Source organism: Manis pentadactyla, chromosome 8 (assembly GCF_030020395.1).
Source record: "Manis pentadactyla isolate mManPen7 chromosome 8, mManPen7.hap1, whole genome shotgun sequence".
NCBI classification, from domain to species: domain Eukaryota; kingdom Metazoa; phylum Chordata; class Mammalia; order Pholidota; family Manidae; genus Manis; species Manis pentadactyla.
The window spans coordinates 110421239-110439384 of NC_080026.1; the positions used below are offsets into that span (position 1 = coordinate 110421239).

The following is an 18146-nucleotide window of genomic DNA, read 5'->3' on the forward strand; positions in this document are numbered from 1 at the left end:
AGTTGTCCATTTCTCCTAGGTTTCCCAGCTTGTTAGCATATAGGTTTTCATAGTAGTCTCTAATAATTCTTTGTATTTGTGTGGGGGTCTGTCGTGATTTTTTCTTTCTCATTTCTGATTCTGTTGATGTGTGTTGACTCTCTTTTTCTCTTAATAAGTCTGGCTAGAGGCTTATCTATTTTGTTTATATTCTCCAAGAACCAGCTCTTGGTTTCATTGATTTTTTCTATTGTTTTATTCTTCTCAATTTTATTTATTTCTTCTCTGATCTTTATTATGTCCATCTGTCTGCTGACCTTAGGCCACATTTGTTCTTCTTTTTCCAATTCTGATAATTGTGACATTAGACTATTCATTTGGGATTGCATCTTCAAATATGCCTGGATTGCTATATACTTTCCTCTTAAGACTGCTTTTGCTGCGTCCCACAGAAGTTGGGGCTTTGTGTTGTTGTCATTTGTTTCCATATATTGCTAGATCTCCATTTTAATTTGGTCATTGATCCACTGATTATTTAGGAGCATGTTGTTAAGCATCCATGTGTTTGTCAGCCTTTTTGCTTTCTTTGTACAATTTATTCCCAGTTTTATACCTTTGTGGTCTGAAAAGTTGGTTGGTAGGATTTCAATCTTTTGGAATTTACTGAGGCTCTTTTTGTGGCCTAGTATGTGGTCTATTCTGGAGAATGTTCCATGTGCACTGGAGAAGAATGTGTATCCTGTTGCTTTTGGATGTAGAGTTCTATAGATGTCTATTAGGTCCATCTGTTCTAGTGTGTTGTTCAGTGCCTCTGTGTACTTACTTATTTTCTGTCTGGTGGATCTGTACTTTGGAGAGAGTGGTGTGTTACCGTCTCCCAAAATGAACGCACTGCATTCTATTTCCTCCTTTAATTCTGTTAGTATTTGTTTCACATATATTGTTGCTCCCGTATTGGGTGCATATATGTTTATAATGGTTATATGCTCTTGTAGGACTGACCCCTTTATCATTATATAGTGTCCTTCTTTATCTCTTGTTACTTTCTTTGTTTTGAAGTCTGTTTTGTCTGATAGTAGTATTGCAACACCTGCTTTTTTCTCTCTGCTGTTTGCGTGAAATATCTTTTTCCATCCCTTGACTTTTAATCTGTGCATGTCTTTGGGTTTGAGGTGAGTCTCTTGTAAGCAGCATATAGATGGGTCTTGCTTTTTTATCCATTCTATTACTCTGTGTCTTTTGATTGGTGCATTCAGTCCATTTACATTTAGGGTGATTATTGAAAGATATGTACTTATTCCCATTGCAGGCTTTAGATTTGTGGTTACCAAAGGTTCAAGGTTAGCTTCTTTACTACCTTACTGTCTAACTTAACTTGCTTATTGAGCTATTATAAACACAGTATTATGATTCTTTATTTCTCTCCCTTCTTAATCCTCTTCCTCCATTCTTCATATGTTGGGTGTTTTGTTCTGTGCTCTTTTTAGGAGTGCTCCCATCTAGAGCAGTCCCTCTAAAATACCCTGTAGAGGTGGTTTATGGGAGGCAAATTCCCTCAACTTTTGCTTGTCTGGGAATTGTTAAATCCCTCCTTCATATTTAAATGAGAATTGTGAGGGATACAGTATCCTTGGTTCAAGGCCCTTCTGTTTCATTGCATTAAATATGTCATGCCATTCTATTCTGGCCTGTAAGGTTTCTGTTGAGAAGTCTGATGATAGCCTGATAGGTTTCCTTTGTAGGTGACCTTTTTTCTCTCTCTGGCTGCCTTTAATACTCTGTCCTTGTCCTTGATCTTTGCCATTTTAATTATTATGTGTCTTGGTGTTGTCCTCCTTGGGTTCCTTCTGTTGGGAGTTCTGTGTGCTTCCATAGTCTGAGCAACTATTTCCTCCCCCAGTTTGGGGAAGTTCTCAGCAATTATTTCTTCAAAGACACTTTCTATCCCATTTTCTCTGTTCTTCTTCTGGTACCTCTATAATGCAGATATTGTTCCTTTTGGATCTGGAGATCCTTTTATCTCTCTCTACGTCACCTTCTATATGTTCCTGTTCTCTGGTTTCTATTCCATCAATTGCCTTTTGCATCTTATCTACTCTGCTTATAAATCGTTCCAGAGATTGTTTCATTTCTGTAATGTCCCTCTGGACATCATCCCTTAGCTCTTGTATATTTCTCTGCAGCTCTGTCATCATGTTTATGATTTTTATTTTGAATTCTTTTTCAGGAAGACTGGTTAGGCCTGTCTCTGCAGAACCTCTCTCAGGTGTTGTCTGAACTATTTTGGACTGGACTAAATTTTTTTGCCTTTTCATGGTGATAGCGGTGGCTGTAGGCAGGTTGCGGGTGTGTCAGCTGGGAGAAGAAAGTCCTTTCCTGCTTACTCGATGCCTTGCCGTTCTCCACTGCCTATGTCGGTTTCTCGCACTCCTGGCGCAGCCACCGGGTTAGTCCCCTAAGCTGCTGTGGGCGGGGTCTCTGTCAGAGCAGCGCAGAGCCCTCGGGGGACTGGCAGGCACGCTGGATGCGCTCCTCCGCCATAGCGGTGCCACTGCTGGGCAGCTATGTACCAGCAGCAGCCTTTGGGTCTAGCCTGAGCGGCTGTGCATTGGGCTTGGATTCTGGTCGGCTGCTGGGGGCACAGCTCCTTCCTCTGGCACTGCTGCAGGTGCGTGTCAGCCTCTCCCGCACGGGACTGTCCTGGGAGCCTCTGGCACTACTGCCGCCGGAGCGCGCGGGCTGCTCCCGGGCTGTTCAGTCGCAGCCACACAAGTCGCTCCCCATCCCCTCTGGAGCTGCTGGCGCACACGGGCTGCTCCCGGTCCCCTCCAGCACCACCACCCCCAGCGCACCCTGCCACTCTCCCACTACTGGGCCAGTGTGTCGGGGTCTGCGCCAGTAGGGGGAACAACTGGCAGGCTGCTTAGTGCCCTGAGGGGCTTCAGAGCTGCGCTACCGCCCAGGGGTTTAGGGTGCCTAAAGTTCCCCAGGATTCCCAGCTGTTGGCTAAGTGTGCCAGGACGACTTTGCCCAGTTGTGGGGTCCCTGTCTCTTTAAGACTTGCAAAAAGCACTCGCTTTTCTTTTGTTGCAGGGGTGCTGGTTGTGGGGACCTGCCTGCAGGTTTGCTTTTCCATTTCTCTAATATCCAGCACCCCGTGCACCTTGTGTCTGCATTCGGGGTGTGGATTTCTAGAGCTGGTTGTTTAGCAGTCCTGGGCTTTCACTCCCTCCCTGTTCCAACTCCTTTCTTCCCGCCGGGTTCTGGGGTGGGGGAGCATTTGGGTCCCGCCTGGCTGTGGCTTGTATCTTACCCCCTTCGTCTGATGTTGAGTTCTCGCAGATGTAGATGTATCCTGGCTGTTGTACTGCATCCACTGGTGTCTCTTTTAGGAATAGTTGTATTTATTGTATTTTCATAAATATATATGTTTTTGGGAGGAGATTTCCACTGAACTACTCATGCCGCCAACTTCCCGTGATGACTTGTAAGCAATTTATTTCCCTCCAGTGTTTCTTCTTTTTTTTTTTTTTTTGCATTTTGTAAGTTCAAACACAGAGCACACTTTATCAAGTATCCTGCTTTTAAAAACTACACTATTATCTCGTAACAACTTTAAGTCTTCGTATTTTTGTATCAATCTCACTGTTTGGGGATTTTTTCTTCAAATAGATTCCCAGCGTATTTGTTGCCCTTGATGTATATCAGAGTGCGGAGTGCTCTGACTAGGCAAATACAGGGTCAGGAGGCAGAATGGCCTGGGTCACATCCTGACTCGGTTACTTCTGAGCCCTATGATCTTGGGCAAACAGTTTACCTCCTGGAGCCTCCAGCAGTGCTGGGGCCTAGTGAGCAATGCCTGCAGTGTTTGGGGGGCCTAATGAGCAGGGGCTCTGTGGTGCTGGGGATGGTCACTGGTGTGTGATGAAGGCTTGCTAGGCTCTGTGGGAAAGGCTCCTGACACTTCCCTGGTTCCTCCCTGCGTTCCAGGATTTGAGCAAACACTGCTCTAGTCAAATGTAACAAAGGTGCTGCAGATTTGAGACCAAGTAAGAAACAGACTAACCTGGGGCACCTGGGGGGCCTTGGGGTCCCATGGCTCCAGGAGGTCCTGGGGGTCCTGGGGCAGTGATAGCTGATGATCCCTCTGAAAACAAAAGGAACAGGGAACTCACCCCGATTTTCCTCAGAGGTGCTGGGACCCAGGCCAGGCTGTGAGCCAGGTCGGGCCAGCGCCCCTTGCTCTCATTACCTCTGAACTGCCCCCCGCCCCTTCTCTGCTGACACGAGGAGCTCACTGCTGCATGCTGCCAAAGCACTGGGCCCTCACACTGGTACTGGCTGGAGGGCGTTGAGGCAGAGCCAGGGCAGATGCCCAGTGAAGAAGAAAGACTCAAGAAGGCCCCTCCCGGGCCTGCCTACCTGAAGTCACGATGCTGCCTGGAGTTCCTGGTTCACCTGGGAGGGGAGAAAAAGAAGGGGGTGCTTCCCAGGATCAATTAGTAGCTCAATAAGTCATTTCCAGGGCTTTTGATTACACTGGAGACCATTCCTGGGACCCTAACCCTCAGGCTAAAGGCTTTTTAATGAACTGAAGGGGAGTGTGCAGGGTGCATTAAGCACCAACCTCTCTGCCTGAGGTCCCAGAGGCCAGAGCATCAGTCTCCTGGGCCCACAACAGCTTTTGGAAGAAGCTCCTTAACGGGGCTTCACTTAAGGGTATTGAAGACTGCCTTTCCCTGGGGCTGGAATAAGACTGACTGAGGTCCTCCACAGCCCACACTCTATCCTCTCCCACCGCAGGTATCTCAGGCTCTTACTGGGAGAAGCTTCTAGTGGGAAAATTACCAAGAGGTCAAAGGACAGAAAGTGAGCTTTTGAGGTAGAGCCTAGTTCACAGTGTCCCTCAGGACACCAGTTCCCTGGGACAGTAGTAGGGGCTGTGCAGAGGTAGGAGGGGGCTCTGTGGTTGGTAAGTCTGGAATCCCAAGTTACACAAAGGCTCACAGATCTCTTTTCTGCCATGTGTTTTAGAGGAGGGAAAACGCAGATATTCGTGGAGGACTTCCAAGAAGGGGATGTTGGAGGCTCTTCCCAAACTTTTGGCCCCGTGATGCTGTCTTGAAGCATCTTTTGGGATTGGAAATCCACAGACTCTGGGGAACCAAGCAAGTGAAGTAAAGGATGGAAAGCCTTCCACTTGGTATTCTTCAGGGGCCTCTGGGCATTCCGTCCCCTGCACACCAAGGGACCCTGTTAATTTCTGCCTTAGGGGAAGTAGAGGGATGGTCTCTGCTAGCTACCTGCCAGCCCCTGGGGGCCAAGCCAAGAGGAAAAGCACTTGTGTTTGTTTTGTTGGAACACAATCCAGTACAAGATAAAATGTCCACCTCTTGTGACATTGTCTAGGGAGGGTCTGAGGTCCCTCCTGGACAGAAAGTCATGGGCTCTTAAGAAGGGCAGTGTGTCTGACATCCTCAGGAATCCCCAAACCTTCCTGTCCCAGGGAAGTCACGTTACGTGGGGACCAAGCCTCAAGAGGAAGATAGCGCACAAACGGCCATTTTAGAGGTGAGTCAGTGGGCAGAAAGGCTCTGGGGGCAGCATCTTTATGGATCCTCCTCTACATGCAGCCAGGAGACGTCCAGGTACCAAAGTGAGGCTCAGGACTGTGGGTCGGAAGACATGGGGGCAGCGTGGGGCTTGAGGATCAGGACAAACCCCGGGCCCCTCAGCCCCAAAGCCTTCCGCTGAAGCCACTAGATGCCACTGTTGGTCCAGGTTCTGGCCAGAGAGAGCCCTCTCTCCTGCCAACCCGTACCCTCCTGCAAAAATGGCTCATGAAAAGGAAAACTATCTAATTTGGAAAATCACTTACCTTTAGTTCCTGGTCGTCCAGGAGTACCAGGAAGTCCTGATGTGATTAAAAACAACCAAATGAGGATGATTAAGTCCCTGAAATTCCACTCATCTCTGGGAGTAACTAGCGCTCTGTCACTCAGCACGGCCACAGTTGCTGATTGCAAAGCTGGAGACCAACCTGGCCTTGCCTTCTGCTTTCTCCTAGAGGGCCCTTGGGGAGCCACTTCTCTGAGCCCCTCTCCTGCTCTGGGAAATGGAGCAACAGCAGAGCTTGAGGGAGGCACAGCGAATGGTTCAGCTCTGGGGGATCTCAGTCACTCTGGGCTGTGAGTCCCCTGCGGCAGCCACTGTCCCCTCCCTCTCATGCGGCATAGGGCAGTAGGGGCTGGACTTCCTACATCTGGTGGAACCCTCACCTTGCTCTGGTCTGATCGCCAGGGAGCCCTGGAAGGGTGTCCCTGTGTACTCACCTTCACATGATCTCATTTTATGTCTTTCCCTGATTTCTTTTAGAAATTCGGGCTTGGTGTGCTGACAATTTCTTAAATCCAAATGGGTGCACACTGGTCCAACTAGAGGACAGACTTTGACACTGAAGCTGTCCCAGGGACACTGGGACCCTCTGCATAAGGTGAGCTCCCAATCCCCTCGCTGTCAAGGGCCCCTGGGCCCCTGTGGAGCCAATGGAACTCTTGTGCCCAGAGCCTCCCATAGGGTTCCTGCACCAAAGAGGGTCAGGGCTTAGGCAGACAGAGTTGGCACATGACCTAACCTCACTTCTCCCAGAATGGCTTTCTAGACTCTTCCGTGCCTATTTTTCCTTCCTAAGGTGCTTCTCAAGACTCACAGTAAAAGGACCTGAACTTTATTTTTTGCAGGGGGAGGAGGAAAGGAGAGGAAGCTCTAAGGGGCCTGGAGCAGTGGGTGGTGCTGGGAGGTGGGAGTGGCCCGATGACTCACCTGGTGGGCCTTGGAGTCCTGTGAGACCTATGGAAAATAGAACCCATGAGGGGAAGGTGGAAGGGTTGAGGAAGCACACCCTCAGCTGCAGGAGCAGCAGGAAGGTTTGGGGGCTGCAAGAGGACAAACCCCATGTCTGGGGCAGCTAGACTCCAGGTCTTCTCAGCGTTTTGGACTTTGCAGTGCAATTACTGACACATTGCTTCAGTAGGCAACGGTGCTTGGCCTGCTTGGGGTCACAGGCCCGTTAGCACTGAGAGCCGTGTACCAAGAAAGTTCATACACCCACGGACCCCTAGTGCTGCCCCAGGCGCCCTCCCGTGGCTCTCCAGGTCTGTGCACAGGCCAGAGGAGCCAGGAGGCCCCGGCTGTTCACGGGCCACCCCGCTGATGAATGCTCCTCACTCTCAGGGCTCTCCTTGTTTCTGTTTTTTCCTCCTGCAGCCCTGAGGATCTTGCTCCTCCGAGGCCTTTTCTGGAGACCTAACACAGGCTTCTCTCCTCAGACTGGTGGGTAGTAGAGAGGGTCCAGGGATGGTCTGAGGGGAAAGGCACAGAGGAGCAGGGTACTGAGGTGAGGTTAGAGTCTGTAGTTTGTAAGAGACTCCTTGCCCCTTTCTAGAACTATTAATTCACTATTAATTTCTCTCTTCCAAGCTGTCAGAGGTGTCAGGACCCACAGCCACTGCACTCAGCACAAGCGTGCGCGCGCGCGCGCACGCACACACACACACACACACACACACACACACACACACACACACACTCTCCCTCTCTCTCTCTCTCTCTCTCTCTCGCCCTCATTTGCAGTAGGGCATCGGCTCCCTCCTCCTGCCCTGTTACCTAGCTTCCTGGGATCTCCAGAAGGTCCTTGTAGGCCCCCGGTTCCAGGCATTCCTGGAGGACCTTGTTCACCTGGGGAGAGCATGGCCGACATGGAAATGGTTCCCTTTTAGGAAAGCTGAACCAGCCAGCACACTTAAGCAGAGGGTTTCTCAGGGTTTCAGTGACTAACTTGGTCAGCAGGTGTAAGGAGGAGAACAAGACCTGGCCTTGCAGGTTTCCACCTGAAACATGCCTCTCTGGCACTAGGATTAAGTGCTGCGGGCAGGTCAGGGAGTGATTGGCAGGGGGAGCAGTGAGGGTGAGGAGAAGAGATCAGTGACCAACCTCTTGGGCCTTGGCATCCATCGGGACCCGCGGGTCCTAAAAAGCAGAACCGTGGTTCATCAGTTACTCTGGGAGCTACTTCTGGGACTCCCTGCCTCCACTGCCCGACAGCCCTGTAGCCAGTGACTCCCTGGTGGGGAGCCTATGAAGCACTTCCCATAGCATCAGCCACACAAGCAGCCCGTCTTTGGATGCAGCATTCCCCCTGCCCTCTTCTCTAAATCAGTAATTGTCTAATTTCCTGCAGAGAATTGTTCAACAACTCCCCCTGCATCTCAGTGCCTACTGAAGGACTTGGCGCCCACCAGATGCTCACTAAATGTCTGCCTCATTCCTCAAGGTCCTGAGGTCAAGGTGCTCCAGGTTCTTGCCTCCTCTGCTCTAGGCATTATCTGAACCTCTGTCCAAATGGTGACCTTCTAGGACCATGTCTTGCTTTTTCCTGCTTCCTTGTCTTTCCTCACTCATGTTGTTGCCTCTGCAGGGAATTTTCCAAACTGGCTGTGGTTAAAGTCTTTCTTGCTCTTTAGGACCATCTGAAACACTGCTTCCTTCATCTTTCCAGCTGGAAGAAATCCCTCTCCCTACCATGTCCTCACAGCACTCTGTACCTTTCATGGCACTCGTCACCTCAGACAAGCTCTCTCTCCCCTTGGGGGAGGTAAAGCATCTTACTCTCCCAGCACAGTGTCCTGCATGTAGTCGGCGTTCCTAACAGCTTGTTGAATGCATGAGAAAGTGAATATACCCCATCCCCCTTGGTGGGGCTTAAACAGCTGGCCCTCTGAACATCCTTAGCCAACTCCCGTGTCCTGGCTGACAGGCATATCAGTAAAGGTGAATCTTGAGACCAGCTCTGGGGTATCCATGCTGTGCCTGGAACACTGTGGGTTCTGAAGGACCTCAATGCTTGTCACTCCTCCCCAGGGACCCAGGGGCCTTAGAGGAAGGAACCAGGCTGAATTGGCATACCCTTGCAACCCCCCGCCCCAGAACAGCGAGAAACCCAGCGACAGCTGCTGTTCTCTCGGCCCCCAGAGGGATGCCTATCCCCAGAAACAGCCTGTAAATGGAGCCTCTGCTGGGGCGTGGGCGGATTAGTGAACAGGGTGGGAAGCTCCAAAGAAGGGTCTCAGGCCATGACAACACCTAGAAGCACAGACCCGCCGCATCTGTCCCTCTGGGACACTTACCCGTGGCTCCTTTAGCTCCAGGCTCGCTCACAGCACAGGGCAAACCTCTAGCGCCAGACTGGCCTGCAAAGGAAATGGGTTAGCTGACAGGAGGCTTTCAGGCTCCACGTGCCTGACAACGACAGAGGGCTCCGCCATCCTTACCCACCCCAACACTGCCTCTCCTCAACCAGAGGTGCATAGGATGCCAGCCACAGGCTGGAGACAGTGTCTGATTCACTTCTACAGTCAGGATGCCCTGAGCAGCAGGCACAGAGCCAAGCCTGGTCTGCAGGGGCATGTGTATGAATCTTACTTCCCTGGCAACGGAGCTCACCAAAGTACTGTAAGTGTCCTTTTTAATGATTCAAGTTGGCAGGCAGTAAGCAGCTGAGAGAGTTTTAAGTAGTACAACCTTTCTGCTACTTTGGAATGAGCTCAGTTTTCCCAATGAGATTCTCCAAAAGATTCAGACACAATCATTAACTCTCTTTTCTGTCCCAAACATTTACCATCTGGACTATGCATTTTGAAGCTGGCTTATACTCCATTCACTCCTTTATCTCCTCTTTTCCTTTTTCTAGATTATAAATTCCCAAGGGTTTTTAGACAGAGATTCTGTCTCACACTACTGTATTGTTTTCTACCTCTGTGCCCGATGGATTTACAAAAACTCCCTAATGGATTGAAGTACATTGCTGGGCAGGACAGACCTATGAGGTCTCGGGATCCTTTCTCGCCCAGGTCACCTAAAACACACATGGCGGATGGGGGAGGCAGGAAGCATCAGTGAGGAGTAAGGAGAACCATCTCACCCGCCAGGAGGGCCCCCTGGCTGCAGAACAGTTCTCACTGTACCTGTAAGCTACTGCCAGCAGAAGGTCAGTGGGAAGTGGGTGTTAATTAAGCCAAGGAGCGTGTTTGATCTCCCCCAGGGTCAGGGCCCGCCCACAGACTGACCCCAGAGCCTGCTGTGGGCACAAGGAGGACCAGACTTGGCAGGGGTGGGGGGGCCTTAATGCTGCATGCTCACCACCCTGAGGACCATCCAACCACAGCTTTGTTTGGGGCTTTGTTTCACCTCCTTGTGCTCAGTTTCCCTATGTGAGAAGTTGAATTAGAATGAGTTCTCAGATCCCTCCTAGCCCAGGGTCCAGGAGCTGGAGTCATCTGTATCCTCAGACTCTGGCGCAGGGGACACATCTGGGTCCCCAGGAGTCAGGCCGACTACGTGATACCTGAGTAAGAGTAGGAGCAACATACCTTTGGGCCCTGGTGGCCCCACAGGTCCTTTGTCACCTGAAAAGGTAATGGTCAACTTCATGTAAGAAGCCTGAGAGGAGACGACCGAGAAGGGGCAGTGTCTGTGTCTGAAGACAGGCTCCCCTGCCATCCTGACCTCCCCTTCTCCTCATGCACCTGCCACCCTCACAGGCTGTCGGTCATGGCCAGTGGACCATCCCTGCTCCCCAGACCTTCTTGAGTGAGCGGCATCCATAGCTGAATTCCCCTTCCTTCTGGCCCCTCTCCCAGCTTACCTTTGACACCAGGGAGTCCTACTTCCCCTTGGATTCCTTGGAGGCCAATGGCACCTGCAAGCAGAGAAAACCATGCAGGCGGACGAACGTCCCCAGCTTTGGGAGACATGGATACGCACATGGGCACATGCACACAGAGACACACAGGTGTACAGACACACACTCTGGAGTAAAAGTCAAGGGCTGCTCTCTGCAGACTCTTCCCCACATCCCTGCTACGTCATCCTGGTCGAGGGTCCTTGCCCCTGCGATCACCAAGCTCTGGGCTTGAGGACGCCTCATGGGACCCTGGCAGAGACACTGGCCTGCATTACAGTGGGACAGCGGTGGCGATAGGCTGAGACTCCCGAGATGGCAGGAGGAGCTGTGGCCCGTAGGGATGACGCAGGATGGGAACTGCCTGCTTCCAAAGCTGCTGGAGGGCGGAGTACCCCAAGCCAGGTCAGAGCAGATCTCACAAGACCTTTGGGCACCCACCGCAGCCACAGGGGACACACAGGCGGACATGAGTCTGTGTCTCCGGGAGGCTCTCTTTATAATTGCTTTTGTTTTAAGAACGTATTTCCTTCTAGCATCCCTTCTCTGCCTCAGATATAACATCTACTTATAGGAGGAAGCATACTGACCTGGGGGACCCTGTGGGCCAGGAGAGCAGCTGGAACCTGAGAAGGATGACAAGACGATCGTCAGAGGGGTCAGCACAGGCCGTGACGAAGGGCAGGTGGAGGGGGCGGGGCTCCCTTCCAGGTGAGGGCTGCGTGTGTGAGCACTGCCCACACAGCTCAGGTTCCTGCCAGGGCCTCAGAGTCGCAGGGTCCAAGGGTGACGCCGGAACAAAATCCTCCTTAGGGAGGAAGCTGTAGCTGGTGGGATCAGGAAACCCGTTCCTCCTTCCCAGAGTGAAATATTCGGGCTGGGGCAGAATTAGGGAGGGTGGTGACCAGATGGGCATCAAACTGAGAGGGGCCCATCCCCCTGAGGAAAGACATGCTCTTTGAACGCATGCATCTGGGCCCCAGACAGGTGAGCAAGTTGTCCAACTTCGGATTTCCTGATCCATCCACCCACTTAGGGGCCAAATAATAAGGCCATTGAAAGAGATGTAAATGTGGCCCAAAATCCATTGTGGAGCCAAAAAAAGCCCAAATTCTGCCTCTGTGGGACTCCTTTGAGGGGGTACATGCTCTGGGCCCATTCCCCCTGTGGTGGCTTAGGGCTGTCTGGAATCCCAGCACCTGGACCTCTGTGATCCGTCCTGGACATGGCCGTGGGTGTCATGGACGCTTGACTTACCTTTGGCACCCACAGAACCTGGGACTCCAGGTGGGCCCCGAGTACCTGGTTCACCAGCAGCCCCTGGGGAGAAATAAGCACTCTGAGAGAGTCCCCTGTGTGGATGCCCACCCAGCCAGGCGGGGTCATTTCAGGGGAAGGGAGGAACTTCCCACCCTGCTGGGGGTCTCTGCTCCATCAGGTGAGGCCACGAGTCACTTCAGTTTCCACCCCAGAGCTTCCACATTCCATGAAGTCTGACACCTAGTAGGTACTCAATAAATATTTGTTGCCTGGTTGAGCAATATTTTTAAGACAAAGTGAAGCTCAAAGTAAAGCTTCTTGCTCATGCGCTTTTGGCACTGAGGATTTCTGGTGTCTGTGCTTGGTTTCCCCGGATAAAAGCAGACTTATGATTAATGATCTAATTTCAAAAACCTTCCCAGTCTCCTCCAGGGCTGGGTCTGGGTCTGGGGTTTTTTTGTGTCTCTTTTGCTGCCCAGTTCCAGCCATGCGAGGTTGGAGGGCCTGCACCCGACGCTGCTCATGCCCAGCTCCGCCCTGAGCTCTTCACTTCAACCCCGACTCCCCACCAACCCCCTTGGGAAGATTCCCTGTGACCATGTTCTCTGTGGATGCTGAGTGCTGCAGGGTTTGTAGCCCTCAGTTTGAACCCACTGTCCAGCCCACAACCCCTTGTTAGACCACTGTCTCCACAGGGCCTGGTGCAGAGCCTGGCTCAGCAAATGTTAGTGAAAGAAGGAGGGAGGGCGAAAGATATAAGACAGAAGCATGGATGTGGCTAAACCTTCTGATGAAGGAACCGCGTCTTACCTCTGTCTCCTTTCTCTCCAAACCCAGGAGGCCCTGGTTCTCCGCGAGGTCCCATGGGGCCTTCCCGCCCTCTCTGGCCCATGGGTCCCTCCATGCCAGGCTCTCCTAAAGACATCGATGGCCACCTCGGAGTTAGGACCCTGGGCTGCAGCTAAGGGCTCTATAGGCAGCATCTTTTTGGTGGGACACCTGTGTGAAGCCTCCTATCTGGTCTCCCTGCTTCTCCCTTCATCCCTGTAGCCCACATTCAACCAGGAAGCCAGAGTGACCCTTTCAAACTGCAGGTGGATCACATCCCACTTCTGCCCCAAACCTGCAAATGGCTTCTCAACTCACACGGGGTAAAAGCCAAAGTCCTTACGATCGCCTTTAAGGCCCCACATGGTCGGCCTCAGCCACCAGGCCCCACTCTGGACTTTCTCTCTCCCTTGTGGGCTACAGTCAGTGCCTGTACCTCCTCCTCTTGGCTGCTCTTTGCCAGGCACACCCTTGCCCAGAGCCTGGGCTGCTCCCTGTGCCTGGAATGATTTCCCCCAGATCTCCACATGCCTGTGCCCTCACCCCCTCGAGCCTGTGCCCAAACAGTGCCTTCTCCGTGAGGCCTTCCCCGATGTCCCTATTAGAATCACCCCCTCGGCACTCCCAGTGCCCTGCCAGGTTTGTCTTTCCTGATGCACAAAACACCCTGCTGTGTACTTCGCTTTCTATCACGTCTACTGTCTGCTCCCCCACCCAAATGTAAACAGGGATTTCTCTGTTTGTTCACCAGTGTCTCCCCAGCACCTAAAATGGGGCCTAGAACCACAGCAGGCACTTAACAAGCATTTGTTGAATGAATGAATGAAGGAATGGAAAAAGCAGTTCTTACCCACACTGCCTTTTTGTCCCTTTGGTCCTTCCTTACCTGGGTGGCACAAGGGCCCAGGAATACCTGCAGATTCACAAAAATATCTCAGCACTATTGTCCTCCTGGGACTCAGGAGCCAGAACTGAGCAGCCCACAATACTGGCCATGCCACCAGCGGTCACACACCTGGAGTCCCAGGGAACCCTCGATCTCCTGCAAGAAGAGATACAAGAGAGAAGTCAGCCAGAGGATTCAGGCCAATTACATAAAGGAGCCATTGGTGAAATTCAGGTAGGATTGCCACATTTTGCAAATAAAAATACAGATGCTCTGTTAAGTCTGAATTGCAGATAAACATTGAATAAATTTGTACTCTAGGTATGTTCTGTGCAATACGTAGGACATACATATAGTGACAAATTGCTTGTCATTTATCTACAATTCAAATTTAACTGGGCATCCTGTATTTTATGGCTCAGGGGCTCTGGGACCATCAGTCCCCATTCCCACATGCCAGGAGGGGGTACATGGCCTGAAAGCTGGAAGAGGGTGCTTGGGTGGTGACTCAGGGTGTGCATGTGGGGTAGGGAATCTGGAAGAGAAGTGGAGGGCCACCAAGTGGAGGGACCTCAATTCCTGCACTGGCATCTCTTTGGCAGGGAGGTGGAGCTGGGGGGAGGGTCCACCTACCATCCTGAACACTGAGTGATTCTCAAAACAGCCCGCCACTCTGGCCTCAGAACTACCTGGGGTGACCGAGAATGCAGACTCCTGGCTCCACTCACACCTGCTGAGTCAGAGGCTCTGAGAGCGGGGCTCAGACTCTTGGCAATTTTTATTTACACTGAAGTCTGGGAACCCTATTCAGCTAGATCAAGGAGCACGGCTGTGGTCAGTGGGATTAGAAACCCCTTCCTCCCACCCACAGTCCTCTCCCATTGATTTTCAAACCAAGGAAATATATCAATATGCTGTAGCACATAAGTATGCGCCACACAAGTTAGCATGTGCTTGTCCCCCAACTAACACTGTGGATACCGTTTCCTGTAAATACGTCATGCCTCCTAAACTACCTGCCCCTTGATGGCAGGTGGTGCCTTTTACTGGATTTCCCCACAGCAGCTCCATTCCTGACTGCTGGGTTTTACCCCGGCCTCCCTCACCCAAGCCCTCTGAGAGCAGGCTGCTTGCTTATAATGGTGGTTCCTGACTAACTCATCAGAATTAACCTGGTTTGTCCAGGGCCCAGCCTCAGCGTCTGATTCAGGAATGTCTTGATTCCTGGCAGGACCTGGGCATCTGTATTCCTGGAAATCAACCTAGAGGTTGTGTCGTAGCAGACCCTCACGCTGCCCTTAGGAGCTTGGGGAGACACAGGCCCTGGTTCTGGGAGTCCCTGGAGCCCTGAGGAGGGGCCGGGGCAGTGCTAACCCAAATCCCTGCTCTGTTATGAAACTCCTTGCTCCCCAAAAGCACAAGGGGTCTGGCAGGCTGCTTTAGAGTCCATGGGTCCTACGTCAGAGGGGAGATGGCCAGGGAGCATGAGGTGGGTTTCTGACACTTACTGATTGCTTTACACGGTCAACCCTCACTGATATTTAAGGTAAAAATTTCCACATTCTATTTACTTTTAGGGCCTTGACTTCCCATGTCACCTAAAATCAGAAAGAGATGAAAACTGTGAGATGGGGGAGGAGCCAAGGGCCATCCCATCCTAGTGTTTTAAGGCCTGCTGGCAGCACATAAGCCTCATTACAAGGGGAATGTGTGCGTGGTATGCATTCCTCTCAGGCTCCTACACGATGCCTCTGGTCCCTTCCCTCTCTAAGATATTTTCACTGTAAAGCCAATTCTCAACCCTCCAATAGATACCATAAGATCTTCCCACTGCTCATCCTTTACTCTGGAAAATTTCCACCCATAAAACCTGGCTCCAAATGCAGGCAACGGGAGCAGGGAAAGGGCTCAGTCCAGCGCAGTACCTTTAGGGCCAGGGCTTCCTCGGAGATTCCCTACAAGAGAAGGTGATCCCTAGCTTAGCTGCACATCTTGGGTGTGTCACACATGCACACACACAAAGATGCATCACCATGGTAGAGCAGGAGGAAACCAAGGATACGACCAGCAATCAGATTCTAACGTGTTAGTTCTGTGCTTTTGGGTAATTCTCCAGGTCTCAGTTGTCTCAGTAGAAAAATGGGATCACAGTAATGGTCCTCCCTTCCTCCCAGAACTATCTAGAGCCTGGAATGAGGAGGGTTTGAGATTACCGTGAACAATGTGCCCCTGTACACAGAGGCCAAGGAGCTGCTGACTGGAAGCCAGCTGGCCTCTGCCCTGCTACACGCTCACCGTTTTCTTGTTCTGTCATCAGCTTGTTTCTCACAAAAAGCCAGAGCGCCTCCTGACCGCTGCTGTCGAGACCGGATCTGTCCATGTACAGCAGCTGGTCCTTGCTGCTCCTCTCCATGGCCTCCTTGTGGAATCCTGCACCACTCCTGAGTCTCTCCAGCTCATCCACACGTGCTTTCAGCTTCCTCACCTCCTCCGCTGAGACAGACAGACAGACAGACAGACAGACAAAGGCAGCTCAGCCGGTGGGCCCAGGGCCATTGCGTCCCCAGCACATACTCAGTCCACAAAGGGAGCCTGAAACAGAGGCCCTGGGGTCTGTGGGGACTTCTCCATTTGAATGCTTATGCAGAGGCAATCTGTTGAGGCTACAACAGGGATTAGCTACTCGAAATCATAGCTGAGCCCTACAGAAACCTGGCCTGGGAGCCAGTCTTCTCATCTGAGGTGGTGGCAGAGCTGGCCTCACTCTCCCTGGGAGCTGGTGTGAGTCAATAGAGAAATTGATATGGTACATGGAAAAGGTGAAAAGAAAAAGGCTAGGAGAAGGCCTGACCTGATTCTTAAGGGCAGCCAAATGCTGAGAGCTGGCTGCTGCAGGGACCGAGGGCCTTGGCCAGCAACCAGGAGCTGCCACTAAGCTTCCGCTAACTGGAGTCCCAGCTCTGCCACTAAGCAGACATGCACCCGTGGCCAGGTGTCTCTCAGAGCCTCAGTTTCCTCACCTACAGTAACAATGGGTCTGCAGTAATCTTGGGCCCCTTATGCCCCCTGACACTTGGGTCACTCTCCAGTTCCTGCCCTCTGAGCAGGCAGTGAGGCCTGCTGCCCTGCCATGATTGCCACATACCCAGAGCAATGAGGCCGAAGAGCAGCCCCAAGAGCAGCAGCCAGGTGAGCAGCAAGCCTAGCATCCATTTCCACCAGCTGCAGCAGGAGCCGCAGGGGCACCAGGCTGGCACCGCCACCCACGTGCCCCGACATCCCCCCTACACCTCACCTCTCAGCCAGTCGTAGCCATGAACATCGGTGGAAGACAAGAGAAGGGTAAGGTGAATGCAGGAGGGTCTTGACCTCTTCCCTCAAAATTCTCTGGCTTTTGGTGACTTCCCAGCAGCCCAAGTGAGTGTGAGTGGGGCTGGCAGCTCTGTGGAACATGAAGCTAGCTCCTGCAGGGAACATAGGGCCCTGGCTGGTGAAGAGCAGGTCACATCATGGGCCTGAACTGTGATCCTGAGAAAGTCACATGAACTGTTTCCTTTTGTATAAAGTGGAGTTAAGAGGTTAACTTAGATGACTGAATAAACTAGATAACCATGTGAAGTAATTAGAAGAGGATATAGCACATGACACGAGGTTTAAAAACTTGAGTATGAACACTGATGTGCCACCTCCTCCTGCCCTTCATTCACCCAAACCTAAAGTGTTCCCACCTCCACGTCTGTGTTCACATGGCTCCTTCCTTGGAATCCCTGCAGTGCCCAGAATTACAGTCAGTACTTAAGGAAGGAGTGGCCAAGAAGATTTTAAGTTTTTTAGTGAAAAGGGTATTTGCTCTATATTAGTATGAAATAGACTGATAACCCTTGACGCGCTTCTCTCATAAGCCTGGGAGCAAGTGGGGAAAGCATAAAGGACTGGGGATATATTACAGCGAAGGCCGGCGGAGTCTGCTGCTAGACACCACAGCAGCCCGGGTGTGTCGCCCCGGCCATGTTTGGGAAACCGTGGACCTGAGGGTGGGCAGTGGGTGTCCAGCAGGAGTGGCATGGCCTGTGAGCTCCAGCCCCCAGCCTGCCCCCCACCAGGCTCCCCTGGAGCCTTCGGGGAAACTGTTTAGAGTTGGGTGGCTCATGTGTTCACTAGTGCCTGGCGAACGGGCCAGGTGTGTTCCATTCAGCAGGAGCAGCCCTTTGTCCCCGGGACCATTGCTCTCACCCACTGCGGAAGCAGCATTGCCCTTGAGCACAGTCTTCACGTCTCCTGAAAGACAAACACCGAGAACACACTTTTTGAACTGCGCTTTCAAACTGGAGGAGCCCACAAGACAGTCTGTGCGTGGAGGTGGGTCAGGCCCGTTAACTAAGTCCTCACTGATCTGGTATTTGCAGTTACTGCATTGATGAAGGCACGGCCTGGCCAGCAATTAATGGTGGGAAA

General features: G+C 51.8%; 1 protein-coding gene across 1 annotated transcript in view; it reads right to left on the bottom strand.

Annotated features, from left to right (window-relative positions):
• Nucleotides 1-18146, bottom strand: part of LOC118912926 (collagen alpha-1(XVII) chain-like) — a 39358-nt gene that overhangs the window by 17712 nt on the left and 3500 nt on the right. Inside the window, exons 5-25 of the mRNA XM_057505380.1 lie at nt 17639-17969; nt 17061-17178; nt 16837-16975; nt 15987-16184; nt 15617-15646; nt 15263-15289; nt 13821-13847; nt 13656-13718; nt 12788-12892; nt 11975-12037; nt 11308-11343; nt 10682-10735; nt 10407-10442; nt 9857-9892; nt 9165-9227; nt 7972-8007; nt 7645-7716; nt 6802-6828; nt 5858-5893; nt 4402-4437; nt 4046-4126 (exon numbers count right to left, since the gene is read on the bottom strand). Coding sequence (XP_057361363.1) covers nt 4046-4126; nt 4402-4437; nt 5858-5893; nt 6802-6828; nt 7645-7716; nt 7972-8007; nt 9165-9227; nt 9857-9892; nt 10407-10442; nt 10682-10735; nt 11308-11343; nt 11975-12037; nt 12788-12892; nt 13656-13718; nt 13821-13847; nt 15263-15289; nt 15617-15646; nt 15987-16184; nt 16837-16975; nt 17061-17178; nt 17639-17969 — 1614 coding nt within the window. The remainder of the gene's footprint in view (nt 1-4045; nt 4127-4401; nt 4438-5857; nt 5894-6801; nt 6829-7644; nt 7717-7971; nt 8008-9164; nt 9228-9856; nt 9893-10406; nt 10443-10681; nt 10736-11307; nt 11344-11974; nt 12038-12787; nt 12893-13655; nt 13719-13820; nt 13848-15262; nt 15290-15616; nt 15647-15986; nt 16185-16836; nt 16976-17060; nt 17179-17638; nt 17970-18146) is intronic.